General features: G+C 40.8%; 1 protein-coding gene across 1 annotated transcript in view; it reads left to right on the forward strand.

Annotated features, from left to right (window-relative positions):
- ADAM19 (ADAM metallopeptidase domain 19) overlaps positions 1 to 22,234 on the forward strand; it is a 1,509,956-nt gene that overhangs the window by 1,355,438 nt on the left and 132,284 nt on the right. Inside the window, exon 19 of the mRNA XM_044069332.1 lies at positions 5,000 to 5,144. Within this exon, the coding sequence (XP_043925267.1) occupies positions 5,000 to 5,144 (145 nt within the window). The remainder of the gene's footprint in view (positions 1 to 4,999; positions 5,145 to 22,234) is intronic.

Consider the following 22,234-nt stretch of genomic DNA (forward strand, 5'->3'; position numbering starts at 1 on the left):
AAATGGGGGCTCAGATATAGTAGACTTAAGAACCTTAGGTACCCCAAAAAACTGAGGGATAATAGGGTGTGTTTGTCTCAGAAAATTGTATGTAAGTTTGCCAACTCTATTTTCTAAAAGATATTCTTCTAAAAGAGAATCAATTTTTCTATATGCAATCTTATCCCATTGTATGAGACTGAAGTATATGTGTTTGAATCCAGCAGAATATTAGTTAAGGCATTGTTGTATTCTTCATTATCAAATAATACAACACCACCCCCCTTATCCCGTTTCATAATTCTAATATCTTTCTGTGTTTTTAACTCAAAAAGCAACTTTTCTTCTTCCTTACTCAAATTATGTTGTTCCGTTTTACTTCTGTTCTTTTTATAGGTGTCATACATTTCATTTGTAACAATGTTCTCAAATGTAATAAGAGCTGGATGCAGGGGTGGGTTGTATGTACTATACCTTACTAAACCCCTGTTGGTAAAAGAATGGTCTCCCAAGGTTTTTTTATGTATCAAACCAAGGTTTAATTTTCACAGATATAGTTTAAAGTCTACTAAAATGAGTGCCAAATCACCATACTCTGATTTGACAAACTTGAAACCCTTTGAAAATAAATCAAAATGGTTCTTTCCCAAAACAATAGATGTATAATTAAATATTTTAAAACCTTTATATTCAGAAACTATACCATCAGCATGTTGAATAATATTTATCTGCCCTTCTTCCCCACATTTTTCCATCCAAAATTGTTCCCATGTAAAGTGAAAAATAACCCGGGTCGGATGGAAGTCTGGTTTTGTTTGCCAGGCGTTCTGAACTCCTTGGGCCTAACAAATGTTCATGTGGTTCAGAGAAGGAATCAAGTTCATCTAAAACTCTGTTAGACACACCTCCACCATGGTTATTTCTACCATGGAAGTCAGTTCTTTGTATTTGATTAGTTTCAGCTAAATCAAATTGCTTAGGGTGAACCAATTCCTGGTTTTTGTTTCTGTTTTTAAAATTGTTCAAAGGTCCAGGATACATTTTACCTTTACTGTATTGTTCTTTGTCCCTCATAAACTTTTTCTGCTTCCTAGCAAAAACCTTTTTGATCCTGTCATCTGTTTTTTCAAAACCCTGTTATACAAATATTTATATTCATCAAACAACAAGTCTTTGAGAATATCATCATTCAGTTTGTTTAGATCGACTAACAAACTGTTCAACAGTGTTTTGTTATACTTAATTAACCTTGAAATCAATCCAAACCCACATTCATCAAAAAAATCATACACACTTATGTATAATGGCCTTATGGTATAAAATAATACTACATTTTTTAAATCAGCTGACATTGCTGCTTTAAATTTTTAATTGGTTAGTTAATTAAGGTTATTTTGGCATTTTAAATAGTAGGCGTAGCACTGGTAATGTTTTATCTGATGAAGTCTCATTTTGGAAATGAAAGCGCTCATGTATTGGTGAATTTAAAATAAACTGTAAAGAGGTTATCCTACTTGCAATACTCCTTTTGGTCACCTCTTAGGCCAGCTGACAAGCAACATATGTACAAAATATGTTAAAGTACACATAAATTATCATGTAGCAATCAGACAAAATAGATAAACATTGTTATTTCTCCTTTGCTGACCAAGTTAATCCCAATACACTAGTGATCTCTTTTCAAAGGAGACTCGTGGTGGTATGTATATTACTAGGAGAAATTTAGCCAGGTATCAGGGAACTTCCCTTTCTCTTTTCGGTAGGTGGCATGGGATCTTTTACATCTAACTGAGCTACTATCACCTCAAGCAGATGGGACCTTGGTCTAATATCTCATCCAAAGGAATTGTTGTATTGTAGTGTCAGCAATTCATCTACCTGATGTGGGAATAGAACCTCAGTTTTCTATACCAAAGGTAAATGTGCTACCTGTTGCCTCACTAACACTGATGATAATTGTACAAAAAGAAATTAACAGCTTATAACATCTCAACAGCTGGTCAACAATATAACTGTAACAATATAACTGTCATTTTTAATTAAAACTGTTTGAAATTAACTGCTTATAATATTTGAACAGGTGATGGCAGTACATAAAGTTAGTCACATAGCAATCAGACAAAATGCATAATATAATATAGAAAGAAATTGAAACCATAAAGTATTACATCAGCGTAGGGCACCATGATAGTGCAGCATATGCAGTTCTGAGTAAAGATCTGAAATAAACACAATAAGTATTAATACAATGTTAAAATAAGTGAGGAACGCAATGTACCCTAAACGTGCAGATGTCGCAAGTCACAGAATGCGCAGTTGTATCAAAGATACAGGCATTAGCAACCAGCTTTGAAGCATGTGTATTTGTTCTCAGTCTGTAGATGTGTTTTACATTACACTGCCTTTGCTTATTGTTTATATGTTTCCCTATGGTTATATTTGTATTATCTGATCATTGTTACATTTGTTTTATTGTAAAACTTGTTGTATTGCCTGTAGCTCAGGTTATGCCTATAAAGGGTCTGCTAACCAGTGGACCTAACTGGTTAACAACTAAAAGCAAACAAATAATTAATTATTCTATTTATGTCTTACTCTACATTCTAGATATTTCAATATCATTTATTTTCTTATGAAGATGAAACTTCTGGATACTAAAAAAATTGCAAATATGTATAATAAAAAATTGCCCATGGTATGGAATAGACTTCCCATACATGTCAAACATAGCACATCACTGGCCCTCTTCAAGTGAAATCTTGATGAGTGGATGGGAAATAGAAAATTCACCCCAGGGATCACTCCAGTGGCTCTGCTAGACAGAGGCACTGGGAACTAAGGTCGGGTGGCACAATGCCAGAGTAATCCTATGGGCTAGGCTTGTAAAGACTCCAGGGCCATTAGCCTAGTACACACTTATGAACCTCTGAACAAGTGACAGGACAGTTTATATAAACTATGTTAAATGGAATTTCAGTGTAAGAATCCTTTGTGCATTCTTTATGCCTGTTAATTTACAAAGGTGTAAAGTGAGTGAAATAGAAAAACAGGCAGAATGACTTGTTAAAAGACATAAAACTTCATGTATTAAAATAAATCTTTTTCATTACCAAGAAGGGAATAACAGCTCAGGTCTGAGAAAATCACACTGAAGAGAAAGAGCTAAGGCAAGACATCATAATACACCTTTCAAATGATATAAACCTGCTAACTTGCTTGGTCTTTCTATAGGACTGACTTCCCAGATAATTATTTTGACCACAGAGGAAGACGACCATGTATGTTAGTGGTGACATGAGTCTGATGGTAGACTCAACAATCATAGGAAAAGCGGGGATGACAGTTTAATACTCAAGCTTGTAATAAGCTTCAGCCTGTAAAACAAGGTATGAGTTCCACAATCTCTGCCTGAAAGTTGTGTGACTGAGCAATCCAATTAACCAGATATTGTACCCCTGGTCATAGCATAAAAAATGAAATGTTGCATATGAGGTTACCTGGTTAACACATAAATAACATGACTAATTACTGTGAGAGTGAGTAGTGTAAATCATTATTACCGAACATTACTCTGATAATGAACAAGGCAAGAAGGAACTATTAAGAGAGTTCTGTGGGTCTAAATTAGGGGGGTATTACAGACGTATACTTAGGAGTTAATAATTCATGTCAAGCCACAATGCAACTCCAAAAACTCAGAGAAGTATTGGAGAGTTCTTAAAACAACTAGCACTATGAGCACTTATATCTAGTATTCATACCTGCTAAGATGTTGTCTCTGATGCACAGAAATTGGCAAAATCATGCAAGAAAGATAATAACTTACTGTTTTTGCCCAAAAGGATGAATTAGGACAAAGGGACTTTGACCTGTATAATCACTTATCTGTGCATTCAAGTCTTTTTTCCTTTTTGGTTCCCATTACAGGTGTGTATCCCCACCTGAGTTTGGAGCTGCTCCTCCAGCATGTCCTCCAATCTTTTGGCGCCTGTCTGGTTTGCCATCAGATATCAAATCCCACCAAACAGAGAAAGATCACTGCATGCAATCAGAGAAGTGGGCATAGAGGAGATCAGTACATCTTGGTACAGTTCTAACCTCACAGCTGCAGAGTACTTTTTTTGTATGTCCTACCCATGTCCAGAGCAATAGCAAATGTGCACTGTATATACATTTGTCACTAGACTAAAGCTCTTGGTCTTTATCAAGAACTATTAGTCTTTGGCTGGAAGCCCTGCTCCTCTCTCCAGGACAGATGAGCTGGAGCCAATCCTCCCATCATCTAACCCCTTAGTGGTCAGATTTGCTAATCAAGCCTGAAATGCCACGTTACAATCAGGGCACCATCCCAGGCCTTAATAGTCCTAAAGGAGTATAAATTTCTACTTGAGTTGAGTCTCAGGCATGATATCCCTTGGGAATAGAACAGAGTGACTGGTAAGACTTATGAGTGAGGCCACTCGTCATCAGCAGGAGGTCAAACTTCAAAAAAAATTAATTTCTCTTCTCTCTTCCAGCACCAGTTATTTATAATTTATAAGAATAACAAACTACAAGTTCTTTCCATTTAGAGTGTATAACTCTTCCCTCAATGACCAATTGCTTAAGGTATGATTTGCTGATATCCACAACATCAGTAAAAGGTATTAGAAAATAGAAAAAAATAGCAAAATATGATGTTTTTTTTTTTGGGGGGGGGGGTGACTTAAAATGCCAAATTATCCTGGATTTTTTGGGGGTAGTGGCAGAATATATAATGTACCCCTTGACTTAATAAATCAAACACCAAAGCCACTGCCTACTAGAGAAGCCATGACAACAGCATCACTGGCTGTAAAATGCTCTCTAAAATGAGAAAAGTCATTGATTATGACTGCTGGTATTACAGAATTGAGCCAGTAGGCTAGTCTTTGATTGTTATTCACACTACCCTGCTACCTCACAAATGAATCAGTTCTATAAAGTTTCTAACTGTTGTTTTATAGTGTGCTGTAGCTTTTAATTATTTTCTGCTTTTAAGGTATCTCTTCAGCTGCTGTTGGAATTACTATTGCAGTCCTTTTTGTGGCTTCTATAACTGTTGCTAGTATATTCTTCCTGTACAAGCACAGAAGCAGAATCTCAGTGTTAAAGAGATGTACACAACCTCAGGAAAACCAGTTCAGGTAATTTCTTCATATTTTCTGTTACCTTTAACTTTTATTTTTTGTTTATTATAAATTGGAGAGACACTTACTTTACATGCAGATTGGTGAATCATGAGACAGCTGTTTATTTTTTATTAGGTTTTCCTCATGATATTGTCCAGCTGAGATCACTGCACACACTTCAGAACAGATGGGTATAACAAACAGGAATGATGACTTAATAGGAATTTGTTTAATAATGGACTAACTTTTTTTTACTCAGCATTGGCGTACATATTACATAAAGCAGACAGCAGTCTTCTTCTTTTCCCTGTTAGAGGTCGCCACAGCAAATCACCTGTCCGCTCATGATTGGCAGTGGAGTTTTATGGTGTCGAGTTGCCAGCCCGTCGCCCAACCTTCCACAGAAGGCACACACACACACACACACACACACACACACACACACACACACACACACACACACACACACAAATGCCTAGGGCCAATTTAGAGTGTCCAATCCACCTACAGCATGTCTTTGGGATGTGGGAGGAAACCGGAGCAACCAGAGGAAACCCACCTGACCACAGGGAGGACATGCAGACTCCACACAGAAGGCACCCCAGCCGAGGATCGAACCGGAGAACCTCTTGCTGTGAGGCGGCAACGCTAATCACTGCACCACTGTGGCCAACCATAAAGTAGACAGCAATAAAGGAGGAAATGAGGTGTGTAACCATAACAAGAGTAGTGATATAACAGGAGATTTAGTCACACTACAGGGCAGTAGATGGATATTAACAGAAGTGATATACAGACAAAAAACAGTTTCACTTAGTGGTACAGGTGAGGCAGTGAAGGCAATAATTAACCAAACAGGTGAATGGATAGTGCAGCAGTGAGAAGAAAGAGATATCAGAAAAAGAGGCAGGGAAGTGTGAAGTCAGGATGCTTTCCAATGGTTTGTAGGAAATGGGCAATAACAGGAAGGGAATTACCTGAGAAAGAGTGACCATCAAGATCTTGTCTATACCTGGAAATGGAAAGCAGAAAAAGAGAAATCAGGGAGATATCACACACATACTGAGACACACACACACACACACACACACACACACACACACACACACACACACACACACACACACACACACACACACAAATACAAATGCACAAATAAGTCTGTGTAATAAAGTCGCTACACACACAGCTGGAAAGTTAGCTTTATCACAGATGATTGTTTATAGCAAGTAAAAAAATAAAGATCTGAAATTTAGTTTGTAGAGTTAGCCTAACGTTTAACTCAAAGTTTAGCATTTCTTGGCTTTAACATAAATGTAGTTCAGGACAACACAATATCTCCAACTTACAGTTGGCACAAAGACATTTAGAGTCATCTGTCAGTCCTTCTTATCTTCAGTTTCCAGCTCAATCCTTAGCTGATATCTTCTTCTCTAAAGTCATCTCAGAATCCAGTTTTCATCCTGAGTACCTTTGTAGTCTTTTCAGTTGGTTACCTTTGGTTTGATCTACTTTATTCCCTTGCTGTATACCTCTTAGCTTGCCTGCAGGTAGTCAAGTAGTCTTACTCATCAGGAAGGGTCCATTCCAGATGTCATTTAGCCTCTTTGCCAAATATCTCCTGCTTTCAAGTGAGACTCATAAGGTCAAGCATCCCACAGATGTGGAGTTGTGTTTCAGATGAACTGTTTTTATTTGGTATTTCCTCAATGTGGATTTTACTGTTTCATCAGGTGCGATGCCACTGCTTTTTGGTAGAGATGCCAGAAAGACCCTTTTTATTCTAGCATTTTTGATTCTGTAGGTCCCAGCAATGTAACAGAACTGAGCCAATGATGTGCTTAACAGAGAGATGGTGCCTGCTTGACTGCAATTTTTTCTCTTGTTTCATAAGATGGACTGTTTAGGTACTTCACTGAGAAATGGTGCTTGCTTAGCAACAGCTTTTTTTTTTCTGTTGCATAAGCTGTGCTAGCATATTTTGCTCATTCTGTGAAATACTGTTAACCATGGGGTACCATCAGCTGGGAATTTTCCCCTTCCATCGGGCAAAATATTGCTCTTTAGGTGGATCTTTGCTTTAATCTCGAGATCTGATTGTCTCTGAGTAGCTGGCTTAAAAGTCTCTTTAGAAGCCTTGACTTGAGATTATGGCTTCTCGGTTTCTTTAGGCATCATGGAATGCCACTGACTCATGTTTCAATGACAGAATGGTTTGTTAGTTCTCTAGAGTTAAGCATTCAGTCTAAACCACTTTGTAGTTAGATATATGATTTATTCTCCTACCAATGCATTCCATGCCAGACACCGAGCATGAGTTCAAATGTTCATTCACTTTCACACTCTGTTTTAGATACTGGAGCTCTACATCCAATTAAAAACTCTGTTTTTTCAATATTGTTTTGAGCTTTGCCTTCAGTTAAAAACTCTAGCTCTGATACTAGGTATATGGGTTTATCAGCTTTATATTCTCTCAAAAAACTCTAGTGCAGATACTTAGCATGTATGTTTATTTTATTTCTACACTCAGTTAGGAACTCTGCAACAGACATACTGTTTGTGGGATGTTGACAACCTGGCTTATTGCTGTTCTGTTGCTCTGTTTCCCCTTGTCTGCAAAGGTCTCCTGTCTGGTTTAATTCACTATTTGTTTTTTGGAGAGAAAGGCACATTTACTCTGCTAAGCAACATTCTCAGAAGAACATTCTGTAGCTGAATATTTACCATTTTATGGACTCTCTTATTCACCTGTGGCACTGCATGCCATTGTGACTCATTTATGAATGCCATTACTGCATTTGTGGTATTGCTGAAGAATTTTGGACAAAGGAAAAATCAAAATAATGGGGGAGTAAATGTCCAAAATCAGAGAATTTTTTAAAAAATATTATAGTTTGTTTAAAAGTTTAATAAAATAACAAGTTATGTATCAACTTGCATTTTCTGAATAGTATGAAGTTTGAAACTATGAAGTATGGCATTATTGACTAACTGAAATTCACAGTAATTAATCGTTAAATCAGAAAAATCTATGAGGAATAGAATAAAAATATGAGGCAAAATCAGGGACATTTTACAGGAAAGGGTTAGTGTGTTGAAGTTTAACTGTAGTAAGCTGCTTGTTACATTTGTATCAAGCAGCTTGCTACAGTCTCAGAATGGAAGAGTTTGTTTTTTAATTTTTCTTTGGTCTTCAAGGTAAAGGTTTTTCATTTCCTTGCTCTTGAAGCTGTGACTCAGAGTTAATGATCATCAGGTAATGATGATGTGGGAATGCAGCACTGGCATTTGTTAATGAAAACTTGGTACTGCACTTGTAACAAGCAGCTTTCTACAATTTCAAGTGGAAGAGCCCCCTCTTTTGGTCTATATAATGAAAACTTTTTTCCCCTTTCAGGGAATTGCATAGGGCAGTACTGGATCACAGTTTGCAGTGACAAGTACAGGGACCCCTGTTAGGAGTGAGTCCTGCTGCTCCCGGCTGGCACACTCTGCCTAAGGCCATCTCTGATCTTCATTTCCTACTCAACCCTTCTTTTTCTTGTAGTTCTTGTTGCTTGCCAAAACCCCTAATCTAGTTGGTGCTAGATGATGTTAATTTTTGACAGAAACTCCATTCTTGCCCTCAGCTTTTTTGCTAGACTGTGCACAAATCAGATGATAACTATATGTTACTGCCATTTTGGCATCACCTAACATCAACTCTTTGGGGTTATGGAGGCTTGGACTTTGCATAGTATGTATGTGCGGGATCCAATCCCAGTTAAGGTAACCAGTGACTGTTCATGAGTGAAAATCTATTATAGCAGAGATCTCTCCTGACTTCAGCTTCTGTGTATGGAGCTGCTCTTCCTTTACCAGAAAGAAGATAAGGATTATGCTTCTAATGTTCTTCCAGGAGTATTAGTTAATGCCAAGACTGATCTGTAGCAAGCTGAGCTTTGTCCCAAACTTGTTATGTGATATCAGCTTGAATTTTAAAATGAAGACCTGAAGAGATTAGAACTAAAGTATTCATCTCTATATGCAGCTGTAAATCCTATCTAATTTTCTGTATGACAGCAAATGTGATGTTAGTGGAAGAGTAATCATCTGTGTTAGCTGTAAGTTTCAAAAATGATTATATTACCCAAGATTATATGGGTCTATATCACTTTGTCGAATTGCAAATCAGCGAACACCTCTTCGTCGAACACCTATTTACCGAAGCTGCTTATCATTGAATGGACTTTTCAGTGAAATTTTTCCTAGGGCAAACCAACTGTTGGCCATCCATCTTAGCAACCATGAAGAAAATCATAAAATGTAACACCTGCCTAGGTGGGTGGCTATGCTCCCACACCCCCGATGTGGGGGCCTTTGCTCTCCACACCCCCCCCCCAACTAAATATATCAACTCTGAGAGTGCACTACAGTGAGGAAAAGGGCATATTCCAGATAGTGGGCAACAGTTGGTATGACTTAGGAGAAATTTCACTGAAAAGTCCATTCAATGATTAGCACCTTTGATAAACAGGTGTTCAACGAAGAGGTGTTCGTTGATTTGCTATTCAACAAAGTGATATAAACCCATATGTGTGTGTATATATATATATATATATATATATATATATATATATATATATATGTGTGTGTGTGTGTGTGTGTGTGTGTGTGTGTGTGTGTGTGTGTCATTCAATAGCTTTAATACCTGACAACAATTTGTAAAGAAAATGAGAAGATTAACTTCATTCTTATGGTATCCTAAAAAGCCAAGAATTGCTTATAGAAATCATATAAGATTATGGGAGTATGGTGGCATTTGCTTCCCATATGTAGAATTTTATCCTACTGATGTAGATTTTAAGTCTTATTATATTTTGGATAGACTCAACTTACACTAGTCAATGGAAAAGCATTGAGGTGCAGATTATACTAAATTTGTATATGTTTATTGAATATGATAAATTAGAAATATGTAACAATCCTTTCGTCTGGTTAACAAAATTGACCTTAGAAGGAAATTAATTTCAGTCTTTAGACTCTCATATAAGAAAGAAATTCTTAAAACAGTTAACAAATATATTTTTAAAACTCCATTAATATCAAAATAGAATTTTTTGTGCTTTCCCACTGCACACACCTCTAGACTTAAGGAAACTCAGAACAATGTTAAAACAAATTTACTAAAAAGGAATGGATTAGTATTATGGTCTGATTGCTTTGAAAACAGAAAAGCTAAGTCATCAGAATATTTAATGAAAGAATATAAATTGGATGAATATGCTAATCAGTTAATATTATCCATCAGTAAGAAATTAAATGAATTTGTAGATAATATGAGTGAAGAGGAATAGAACGCTATTCCCCATTATAGGAATATATGAATTATATGAATACTATCATCGAGGGTAGACCGACCTACAAATGAAGCTTGACCAAGTTATATAAGTTAATTATAAATAATAATAATAATTTTGATGCAAAATTTTTAGATAGTAGTAGATTGAATGACTCAATAGATGGTAAGAATAAAACTTTGTTACTTAAATCAGTTAGTCAAACTTCTTCAGGTTTATATTGGAACGTTTTTATGTGGACATATATACATAGAATGTTTGTTACTTCCTATAAAATCTCTAAATTTAGTAAAATGACTTCTCCAGTTTTCTGGAGGATATTATAAAGATGTAAAGCCTGACTGGACACACATGTTTATGGAATGTGAAAAATAAAATGTATATTGGGAAGAGATAAGTATATTTTAAGGGGTTATGGTCTGTTAATTGTTCTTTAACTACATCAGTCTGATAATTGTTCTTTAACTACGTCAGTAATACTAATGAATGTTCCACTTCCTGTATCTCTAAAAGCCAAAAAAATTTTAAATTTAAGAGCAATACTATGTAAAACTGAAAAAAGAAGTGATCAGAATAAAATCAATAAATAATACTAAGACCTCTAGTGGTTGTTGGGATACCCTTGAAATGTTGCTATTGAAATACCAAGACTCTTAATGTGTTAATTGTATGATTACTTTAATGATTCAATGTATTCATAGCTTCATAGGTTGGTACTAGGCTATTGGCCCTAGAGCCTATACAAACCTAGTCATAACAATTCCCCGGGTATTTCTTCCCACAATATTTACTTCCCTGGACCCCTGTCTAGCAGGTCAACTGACATGATCCCGAGGGTGAATTTCCTATCTCCCATCTAATCGTCAAGGTTCCTTTTGAAGAGGGCCAAGGAGGCGCTCTACTTGACATGTATGGGCAGTCTATTCCAGAGTATGGGGAGCCTCTAGGTCAGGAACCTATCCCTCCAGCATGTTTTGTTCATTGTGATGACAAGGTTTAGATCCCTGGAGTGTGTGGCTCTGAGGGATTGGGATTTCTTTAAGTGGAGCATGTTCAACAGCTCAGGGCTTGACATGGCCTTGTATGTTAAGCAGAGATTGCCTCTGAGTAGACGATATGCCACAGAGTATAGGTGAAGTTTTTTTAGACAGTCAGCATGGGGCATCTGCTTTAGGCCTGTGATTCTTTTAGTGAGGTATTTCTGCGGCCTTTCCAGCTGTTGCAGATATCTTGTGAGGTACATACCAAATGGGGCATTGTACTCTTTAATGGGTCTAATGAGGGATGGGTACAGTGGGACAATGGCCTCCTTTTTTCTGGATGAAAAGCCCTTAGTGATGAGGTGTGCCACATAGAAGGATTTCCTGACTGTTGTGGCGATGTGGTTATCGAAGGTGAGACCACTGTCCACCTGTGTCCCTAAGTCTCTCATCACACTTTCGGTGTTTAGTTTACACCCACCTATGTGGTAATTCGTGGGTACATGTTTTTTCCCAAAGGGGATGACTATACATTTCTTGGCATTAAGCTTGAGCCCATGGCTCTGGCACCAAGCATCTGTTTCTGTAAGGCACTTTTGTAGAATATCCACATCATTTGGGGATTCAATAATGGCTCCCAGTTTGCAGTCATCTGCAAACTTTGTTAGCCAGAGTCCCTTAGTGTTGGCCTGTACTTCAGAGAAGTAAATATTCCTATCATTGTATAACAATATGTGATGTTAAATGTCGTCCTTTCTGTGTATATATTGTACATATGTTAAATTAATAAAAGTTTTCTTATAAAAATGCCCGTCAGATCCAATTGCTGTTAACATACATACAGTACCAGAACCATTATATACAGACACACTAGGAAAACCTAAAAGACTAACCCAGCACACACATATACCCCAACCATACATACCACACAGCTTATAAATCAAAGAAGCAATACAAGCAGTTACTTTGGGGAACCATATACAAAGTGAATCTGCAAAAAGAAAATGCTACCCATGTCTGCTGTGTAACATATCTCCTTGAACTGATCATTCGACAATTACCAACAGCCATGCAGGCTGTCAAGAAACTGTGTAATCAACATAACTGTTTACTCACTATATCTATCTATCTATCTATATATATATATATATGTATACAGAGAGAGAGGTGCAGTCATATACACTGAATACACTCATCATCAACATGTTAAATATTAATGCCTTTACTTTAAAACAACTTTTGTCAACAAGCAACTACACATGTACCAAGAAACAGCCTCAGCTCATGCAAAAACTCACAAAGAAATAAAATATCCCCCTACACCCCCTGCCAAGTATATATACTAACACTGAGATCACACAAAAATTGGGTAAAGACGTATTCCCCAAGCAAGTGAATTCCTTGATCTTGGACATCTGTCAGCCAGCTGTTTAGTCAATCATAAATGGTCGAAACCAAACACACACTTTGACCAGTGCAATGAAACTCATATATATCTATCTTGTCTATCTTACCTATATATAGATTTAGATATATATATATATGGGAGTCCTGCATTTTGTTGAAATGCTTCTTGGTTGACATCTTCAGATTTTTGACAGGTGTGCAAGATTGACAATCGCCAGGTAAGGAAATATTCCCTTTGTCTAGGGATTGTGGAGTCTCAGACTAAGTATAAATAATTAGCAATGGGTGTGAGAGGTTCAGGGAGGCTTGCCCTGCTGCAAAAACTGTTGTTATTTTGTTTGAAAAATTGCATGCACTGATGTTCTTGGTTTTTCTACCTTTAGCTATCGATATTTCTGAGTTCAATGTATGGGCTATGTGAATAGACCCATGTATGTATGTGTGTATTGACCATCTTTGGTCAACAGTGCAGATGGTCAACAGTTGGCCAATAAAGGATAATTCCCAGGGGGGAATATGCTCCTTCCTTGGGGATGGTGCAGACTTGTAGTTAGCATATATAATTAGTGGGGGCTGTGGGGAGTGCAAGGAGGCACTGTTTTTATGAATACATGTTTCAAGGAGTAAACCTCTGAGCATGCATAGAAAGTGTAGACATTTTATGATTCAGTGTAACTGTGTCAGTGTTAAAGATGTCAGTGTAACTTTGATTTGACTAAACTATTACCCATAGATCCACACACACACACACACACACACACACACACACACACACACACATATATATATATATATATATATATATATATATATATATATTTGTTTTAGATGAAACTAAATGAAAATTAAAATTTAAGATTAGAATATAGAACTACTTAAGAGACAGAGAACATAAATGCATGCAGCCCTGTCGCTTTACATTTTGATCACATGAATAATAATTGTATGGACAGTTTAGCTCCACTGCTTTATATCAAGTTCATGAAATTAGTGATGTTAATTTGAAATAAACATTACTACACAAGGAAGTGTTGTTTATTTTAAAATTTTGAGATCTTGGGCCAGATAATAAAGGACTTGCTCTCAATGAAGTGGCTTACTGTAGCATGACTATCCTGATTCTAAAAGACTTGCTCTCAGTGTAACTGATTTACTCCAATATACAGTCTCTCTATAAAGAAGTTTAAAAGGGGACCATATTCCAAAAGACGAGCTTTTTGTGTATATAACTTATTTCAGTGTATAGAATGGACTAAGTCATTTACACTGCCAGAAATTGTTTTGGAATTTGGTCCGCATGAAAGCCTGCTTTATAGCTTGGCCTTACATTGGTGTAAGTCACTTACACTGAGACAAGTTTTTTGGAACTGGACCCCTTGATTAATGTTGCTGTAGACTGGAGAATACTGTTTTAAAGATGATACCTTGTGTTAACAGTTGTTTTAATTGTCAGCTTATTGTTTCAGTTGTTTTAAATAATTAATTGTTTTAACTAAAGGAAATTAAGGGCATTTAATCTGGTGAAATGTGCTTGTGTTTATTCTCTTGGGGGTCTTTGGACTTTAGTACAAGGAAGAACAATTTTTTATTCTATGTTATTTTCATCATTTATTTAACAGATTAAAACTTATCTAAACATTATACAGTACTATTTTAGGACAATTTAAATACGCAACACTTCTTAAACTGTGTAGCATAAGAGCCCTCCATGTAAAGCAAAGTCTGTAGTTCTAGGTGATGCAAATTTAATGCATTTGTTAATGTTTGCAATTACTTCAGTTCTATGTGTTCTTTGTAGATAATAGTAATAACAGCTAAACTTGTTCAGTGTATTTTATTTTAGCTATCCACCTATCTATACATGTGTGTGTGTGTGTGTGTGTGTGTGTGTGTGTGTACAGACAGACGCACACAAGTATATATATATATATATATATATATATATATATACACACACACACACACACACACACACACACACACACACACACACACACACACACACACACACACACACACACAGACATACTTATATATTATATAGGTTCATAGGTAAGTACTAGGCTATCTGCCCGAGGGCATCTGTAAGCTTAGCCAGAATGTGTTGGCTTTCACCGCCTCCTTAGATTACTTCCCTGTGCCTGTGTCCAGCAGAGCCATTAGTTCACTGTGCCTCTGTCCAGCGGAGCCACTGCATTGATCCCCGGGGTAAATGTTCTGATGTTATGTGATCCTATCTCGCCTACATTCTGACTGATGGGTTCGGAGCCGATCCCTCGGCTCCGACTCGGCACGCTTATGCCAAAGAGCGAAGTCTCTTATTGGCTGAGCTTACTATATCCCAGGATGCACCACTACCAGTCCCCCAGATCTCGTTTGCCGCTAACTAGCAAAGACGTGGTCTCGAGCTGGCTGAGCTAAGTAGTGTTTTTCACTAACTTTTTCTGTCAGGAATTTCCTAATTCTTCAACAAAAAGCTGTTTTAACAGCTATATCATACTTTTTGTGTATGAGTGGTTATTTTTTTGTGGAAAATTTGTGTGGTGGTTGCGTGTTTGTTCTGACTAGAGGCCCCTTTTGAATTGAAGGGCCTTTCCCTGTCAGTCAATTGTCTTTCAAGTCCTTAAGGGTTCTTGGATCCCTTTAGTTGATTTTTCTGTTGTTGTGACAGTCTTTGTGTAAAAAAAAAAAAAAAAAAAAAAAAAAAAAAGGAAAAGTAATTGTTTTTCTGTGTTAGTTAGAGTTACTAAATTTGTTGCCATAATGTCTCAGGCTCCTAGGCCTTCGGGCTTTAAGAAGTGCACTAAGTGCAGTTTTAAAATGTCAATCACAGATGACCACTCTCTCTGTGTGTATTGTTTGGGCACCAAACATTTGCAGGAGTCCTGCAGCGTGTGTCACGCGTTTTCCTCGTGGGTCCTCCAAGAGAGGAAAAATAAACTTATTTTGAAAGGCCTTATTAAACCCTCATTTGAAGAGGCATTAGCTTCCTCTCCTTCTCCTGCTAAAAAAAAAAGGGCGTTGGATCCGACCAGTCCGTCAGAACCGACCGCCAAAAGACATAGGCAGGCTTCTCCTTTGGCTCCACGGACTTCGGAGCTGAGGGCGGAACGGTCTGCCTCAATGCCTCCAGCCTCGACTCCTCTGGGTTCGGAGCCGACGGCTGGGGCATCGAGAGGCGGGTCACCTTCATCGGCTCCACTGATCTCGGAGCCGATGAAGGTTGTCCGCTCAGACACTTCCTCCTCGGCGCCGAAGCCCTCTTTGGCACCGATGGAAATTGGCTTGGACACTTCTTCGGCGCCGATAATTGTCGAGTCGATTCGGAGCCGGTCCCCTAGTCCCTTGGAGCCGTTGGAGAGGCCTACTCGGACCCATTCGGTCTCTTCCAGGTCATCAAGGATGTCAGATTCGGACATAGACAGGGTGCTCCAAAGACTGTTCCAGTCCCCAGTCTTTCAGAAATTTGTTTCGGCTCCGACCCACTTGGCTTCGGAGCCGATAGCCCATTCCATTGCCATTCCTCCTCCGACCGCTTCGGCTCCGTCGGAGCAGGTGCTGATGGAGCCAGTGGAGATCCTAGGGTCGGCTCCGACCCTTACTCCAACCCCGGCCTTCGGGTCCGAGTTTAGCACACGGACTTCTTCGGCTGGACCCGGGGGTGACGTTTCGGGACCAATGCTGTCGGTTCCAAGCCTCCCTCTTGGTGCTTTGGCCGCGGGACTTCCGTCTGCTATCATGGCTCCGGAGACCGGACCCTCCCAGGATTCTGGGGGTCCGGCCTTCAGAGCTATGAGGAGTGCCTTGGCCAAGTCTTCTTCGGCCATCTCTACGGCTTTACCGGCACCTTCCCTGGGCATGGAGACTGGGTCTTTGGCAGTTCCCCTGTCTCTAGGCAGCGGAGCCCCGGGGCCTGAGGTTACCCCCACTGGGGGTTCCCCTCCTCCTGAGGGTCTTTCGGAGTTGTCTTCGGAGGAGCCCCCAAGGAAGAGAATGTGCAAGAGGAAGCACGTGGACTCCCCCGACGAGTGTCTTACATTGGACACTGATCTTGATGATGCGGAGGGGTCCCCGAAGTCGTCCTCGGATGATGTCTCATTTGCAGACATTCTAGAGATCCTTAAGCAACGAGGCGGCTGGAATTCCAAACCCCCCCTCCGCTGATGAGTCGGTGTTCCTCAAGGCCTTCAGGGCTCAGCCCTCCGCCTCCTGGGTGTCTCCACCCTTCGACGAGCTCCTGGATCTGGTTTGTCGGAGGGCATGGGAACATCCAGATACTGTGGAACCAGTGTCTTCTCGCCCTAACAAATTTTTGTCTGCCCCACCCGAGAAGGAGTTCTTAACGAAAGGCGTGGCTGTAGATGCCATGGTGGTGGCATCTGCTACCCAGCAGGATGTGGCAGAGGCTTCAACGTCCGTCCATCCTCCTAATAAGGAGTCTAGGAGCATGGACCGGTACGGGAAGCGCACCCTGACTTCAGCGGCCTTTACTCTGAGGTCCCTGAATTATTTGGCACATTTCACCAGACTACAGAGGGATCTGGTCAAGGAGCTCTCAGACTCCCTCTCAGGTAACCTACCTGAGCAGCTAGCCCAGTCGGTTAGCTCTCAGTTGGCTATCCTCACCTCGATTTCTAACTCGTCCATGAGGCTCATTTCATATGCGGCCGAAGGGGCGGGCAGAGCGGCAGGCACAGGCGTGGCTCTACGGAGACAAGCCTGGCTCCGTTTGTCATTTCGCGGAGGCCTTCAAGTCTTCCTTTGCCGACGCTCCCTTTGATGGGTCCTCTTTGTTTGGACCCAAGGTAAAAGACACTCTTACCCGCTGTGAGCAAGAGGGAAAGACTTTATCTGCCGTAGGAGCACGTTATTCCACTCCCTTCGGCCTTATCCCAAGGCTAAAGAGGAGGGAAGATGTGGTTCCGTAAATCACAGAAATTCTTTCCTCAACAGCAGGAAGATTCCCCTTCCAGAGGCAGAGGACGGGGAAATTTTTCTGGGAGACGCCGTCCCAGAGGCGGCAGAGGCCCCCGCAACACTGGAGACCGCGAGTCCTTTCGTGGCTCTTCAGCCTCCTACACTCCATGAGGGATTGCCTGGCTGTGCTGCTCCGGAGCCAGTCGGGTGCCGTTTTGCCAAGCACCTAAAAGCCTGGGAGTCTATTACTCAGGACAGATGGGTGCTTCGGATTATTGCCGGAGGTTACACCATTCCCTTCACACACTCACCCCCACCGTCCAAAAAAATCCCGGACCCACCACCCAGTCAAAGGGAAATTGCAGCCGTAGAAGCTTCAAAGCTGCTAGAAAAAGGAGTCATCCAACCGGTCCCCACAGACCAGATCGGATCCAGAAATTACTCAAGGTTCTTTCTAGTGCCAAAAAAGACAGGGGACCTGAGACCCATTTTGGATCTCAGCAAACTAAACCAGTCCGTCATGAAGTCCAAATTCGAATGGTCACTTTACAATCCATTCTCCCATTGTTGGAGAAAGATGTTTGGATGTGCTCCATAGATCTCAAGGACGCCTATTATCACATACCGATACATCAGGCGTCCAGGAGGTATCTGCGCTTCAGCCTGGGAGACAGTCATTTCCAATTTTGTGCACTGCCCTTTGGTCTCACCACAGCCCCAGGGTGTTCACCAAGTGTTTGGCAGTAGTGACTGCTCACCTGAGGAGTCTCGGATTCCAAGTGTTTCCCTATCTGGACGACTGGCTCCTGACTGCCACCACCAGGCATCTACTACTAGAGAACCTACAAGCCACCATCTCCTGGGTGCTTCCTGGGAATTACATTCAACTGGTCAAAGTCTGTCTTGCTGCCTTCTCAGCGCATAAGATTCATAGGAGCAGAGATAGACTCAAAATTAATGCGAATCTTCCTTCCTACCGAAAGGATACAAACATTACAAGGTCAAGTCCGAGCCCTGCTTCTAAGATCCAAAGCCCCAGCCAGGATGGTCCTGCAACTTTTAGGTTCAATGTCTGCCACGGTTCTCCTAGTTCCTCTGGCAAGATTGCACATGAGGATTCTTCAGTGGCTGTTATCGACACAATGGTCTTTTCAGGATCTCCCCCTCAATCATCACATACTGATTACAGAAATGTGCAATCGGGACCTCCGCTGGTGGCTTCTGCCATCCAATCTGAATCAGGGAAGACCTTTTGTTATACCCTCCGGTAGCCACCTTGACAACGGATGCCTCCCAGACGGGGTCGGGGGGGCATTGTCTGGGCAGGTCAGTTCAGGGTTCTTGGCTTCCAAACGAAACATTTCTCCATATCAATGTGTTGGAAATGAGGGCTGTACTTCTGTCCCTACAAGCCCTCCACAAGTTTCTCCCTCAAGGCATTATCGCTATCCACACAGACAACATGTCGGTGGTCTGGTATCTAAACAAACAAGGAGGGACCAGATCTTACCACCTTTGCAGAGAGGCCATGAGGGTGTGGGAATGGGCAGTGGCTACCAAACGCTTCCTGGTAGCGACCCACATTCCAGGAAAATCCAATGTATTGGCAGACAGACTGAGCAGGACTATTCTCTCGCCTCACGAGTGGTCCCTGAACGAAACAGTAGCAGCTCAGATTTTCAAAAGATGGGGGATTCCGTGCTGTGACCTATTTGCAACACCACAAAACACGAAGTGCAAAAGGTTCTTTTCCTTGACCCCGTGTCAAGGGGAGGCAGCTACGGATGCTCTAGTCCAACCTTGGCCAACAGGACTGCTTTATGCTTTCCCTCCGGTTCCACTCCTCCCCAAAGTCATCCAGAAAGCTTCCCAATTGGGGTCCACAATGATTCTAATTGCTCCATACTGGCCTCGTCAGGTATGGTTCCCCTACCTACAGAAATATACTCTGGACGGTCCTTGGTTTTTGGATCTAACTCCGGACCTTCTGGTTCATCAGTCGGGACAACAGCACCAGTCCCTTCACACTTTGAAATTAACAGCTTGGCTCCTCCACTTCCGACTTTAGTCAGAAATCACACCTTGGACCCGGAAGTTATTCACATTTTATCTTCAGCCCACAAACCCACCACTAAGAAATTGTATCACAGTAAGTGGAAGAGGTTTGCTATCTGGGCTCAACTCAGAGGTTTAGACCCTATTACTGCCCGATACCAGAGGTCTTGAAATTTTAACATCCTTGTTTAATCAAGGATCTTCAGTCTCTACTATTAAAGTCCAACTAGCAGCTATCTCCAAATTTCACGAATCCATAGACCCACCGTTGATGAGCAGCAGATTATGTAAAACTTTCATGAAAGGTGCTGTGCTTTTAAGACCCCAGTTTTTCATCCTGCGCCTCCGTGGGATCTTGATTTGGTACCGTGCTTTAACATCTTCCCTTTGAACCGGCTGCTACATGTGAGTTGAAATATCTGTCTTGGAAAACTGCCTTCTTAATTGCAATTACCTCTGCAAGAAGAGTTTCAGAACTTCAAGCCCTATCTATCAAACCACCGTACTTGATTTTCCACAAGGATAGAGTATCACTTAGGCCTAATCCATCTTTTGTTCCAAAAGTTTGTTCTAATCTCTGTCTCCAACAATCTCTAGAGCTACCAGTTTTCTTTCCAAAATTTTCAAACAAAGCAGAATACACCTTGCATACATTGGATGTTCACAGGCAATTGCGCTTCTATCTAGACAGGACTCAACAAATTCGAAAAACAGATCAATTGTTTGTGTCCTTTTCAGATAATAAACTGGGTAAAACCATCACTAAAGCTACTATTGCCAAATGGATTAGAGATTGCATAACTCAGGCTTATTCCTCTTCAAATAAGCAACTTACAACATCTGTCAAAGCTCACTCTACTAGAGCTATGGCTACCTCTATTGCATTTCATTCCAAGCTCGCTATTTCTGAGATTTGTGCTGCGGCTACTTGGTCCAACCCGCACACTTTCATTTCCCACTATAAATTGGATGTGGCATCTAAAGGGCGAGCATCATTTGGTTCCACGGTACTCAGGAGTGTTTTCCAGTGAGCCACCCAGGATTTAGGTGCTAGGGCGCTGTCCCATCAGTCAGAATGTAGGCGAGATAGGATCACATAACATCTTTTAGTTATGTACTCACCATAACTTCAGATGTTTGGGATCCATCTCGCCTACATTCCTAATACCCACCCTCCTTCCCCTGCCTTGGAGATCAGAAGAGATTGAGCGGTTTGAGTTCTACTGTTTTATCTTGTATCATCTGTCGATGTTATATAAGCAGTGCATGCGTGTGTGCATGTATGCGGACAAACTAGATCTGGGGGACTGGTAGTGGTGCATCCTGGGATATAGTAAGCTCAGCCAATAAGAGACTTCGCTCTTTGGCATAAGCGTGCCGAGTCGGAGCCGAGGGATCGGCTCCGAACCCATCAGTCAGAATGTAGGCGAGATGGATCCCAAACATCTGAAGTTATGGTGAGTACATAACTAAAAGTTTCCCATCCACTCGTCAAGGTTTCTCTTGAAGAGTGTTAGTGAGGGGCTCTGCCTAATGTAGATTGGAATCCTGTTCCAAAGCATGCGGAGTCTCTGGGGCAGGAATCTATCCCTCCAGCACATCCTATTTATTGTTGTGGTGAGGTTTAGATCCTTAGAGTGTGTGGCTCTCGGAGATTTTTTTTTTTTTTTTAGGTGGAGCATGTTCATCAATTCTGGGTTGGACATGGCCTTGTATGTCAGGCAGAGATAACCTCTGAGTAAGGGGTATGCAACCGAGTACAGCTGGAGTTTCTTCAGTCAGGCTGCATAGGGCATCTGTTTGAGGCCAGTAATCCTCTTGGTGAGGTACTTCTGTGGTCTTTCCAGATGTTACAGGTGTCTTGTAAGGTACATCCCAAATGGGGCATTGTACTGTATGATGGGTCTGATGAGTGATGAGTAGAGGGGCACAATAACCTCTTTTGTTCTAGATGCGAACCCTTTTGTGATTAGGTGGGCCACATAGAAAAATTTCCTAACAACCTTGTCAATATGGTTATCAAAGGAGAGATTACTATCTACTTGGGTCCCCAGATCCCTTATTACATTTTCTGTATTTAGGGGACTGCCACGTATGTGGTAGCTCGTGGGTACTTTGTTTTTCCCAAAGGGGATGAATATGCACTTTTTGGCATTTAGCTTGAGGCCATGATTTTGACACCAGGTATCCGTCTCAGTGAGACCCTTCTGGAGGATGTCTGTATCAGCTGGAGAGTCAGTTATGGCCCCAGTTTGCAATCATCTGTTAACTTGGTCAGCCATAGTCCTCCTGTGCTTGCCTGTACCTCTGAGAAGTATATACCGAACAGGAGGGGTCCCAGGACTGAGCCCTGGGGGACGCCACTTGTAACCAGTTTAGAGTCTGACCTAGAGCCTGCAACTCCCAC

The sequence above is a fragment of the Protopterus annectens genome, chromosome 4.part0 (genome assembly GCF_019279795.1).
Source record: "Protopterus annectens isolate FY-2018-M chromosome 4.part0, PAN1.0, whole genome shotgun sequence".
NCBI classification, from domain to species: Eukaryota; Metazoa; Chordata; order Ceratodontiformes; family Protopteridae; genus Protopterus; species Protopterus annectens.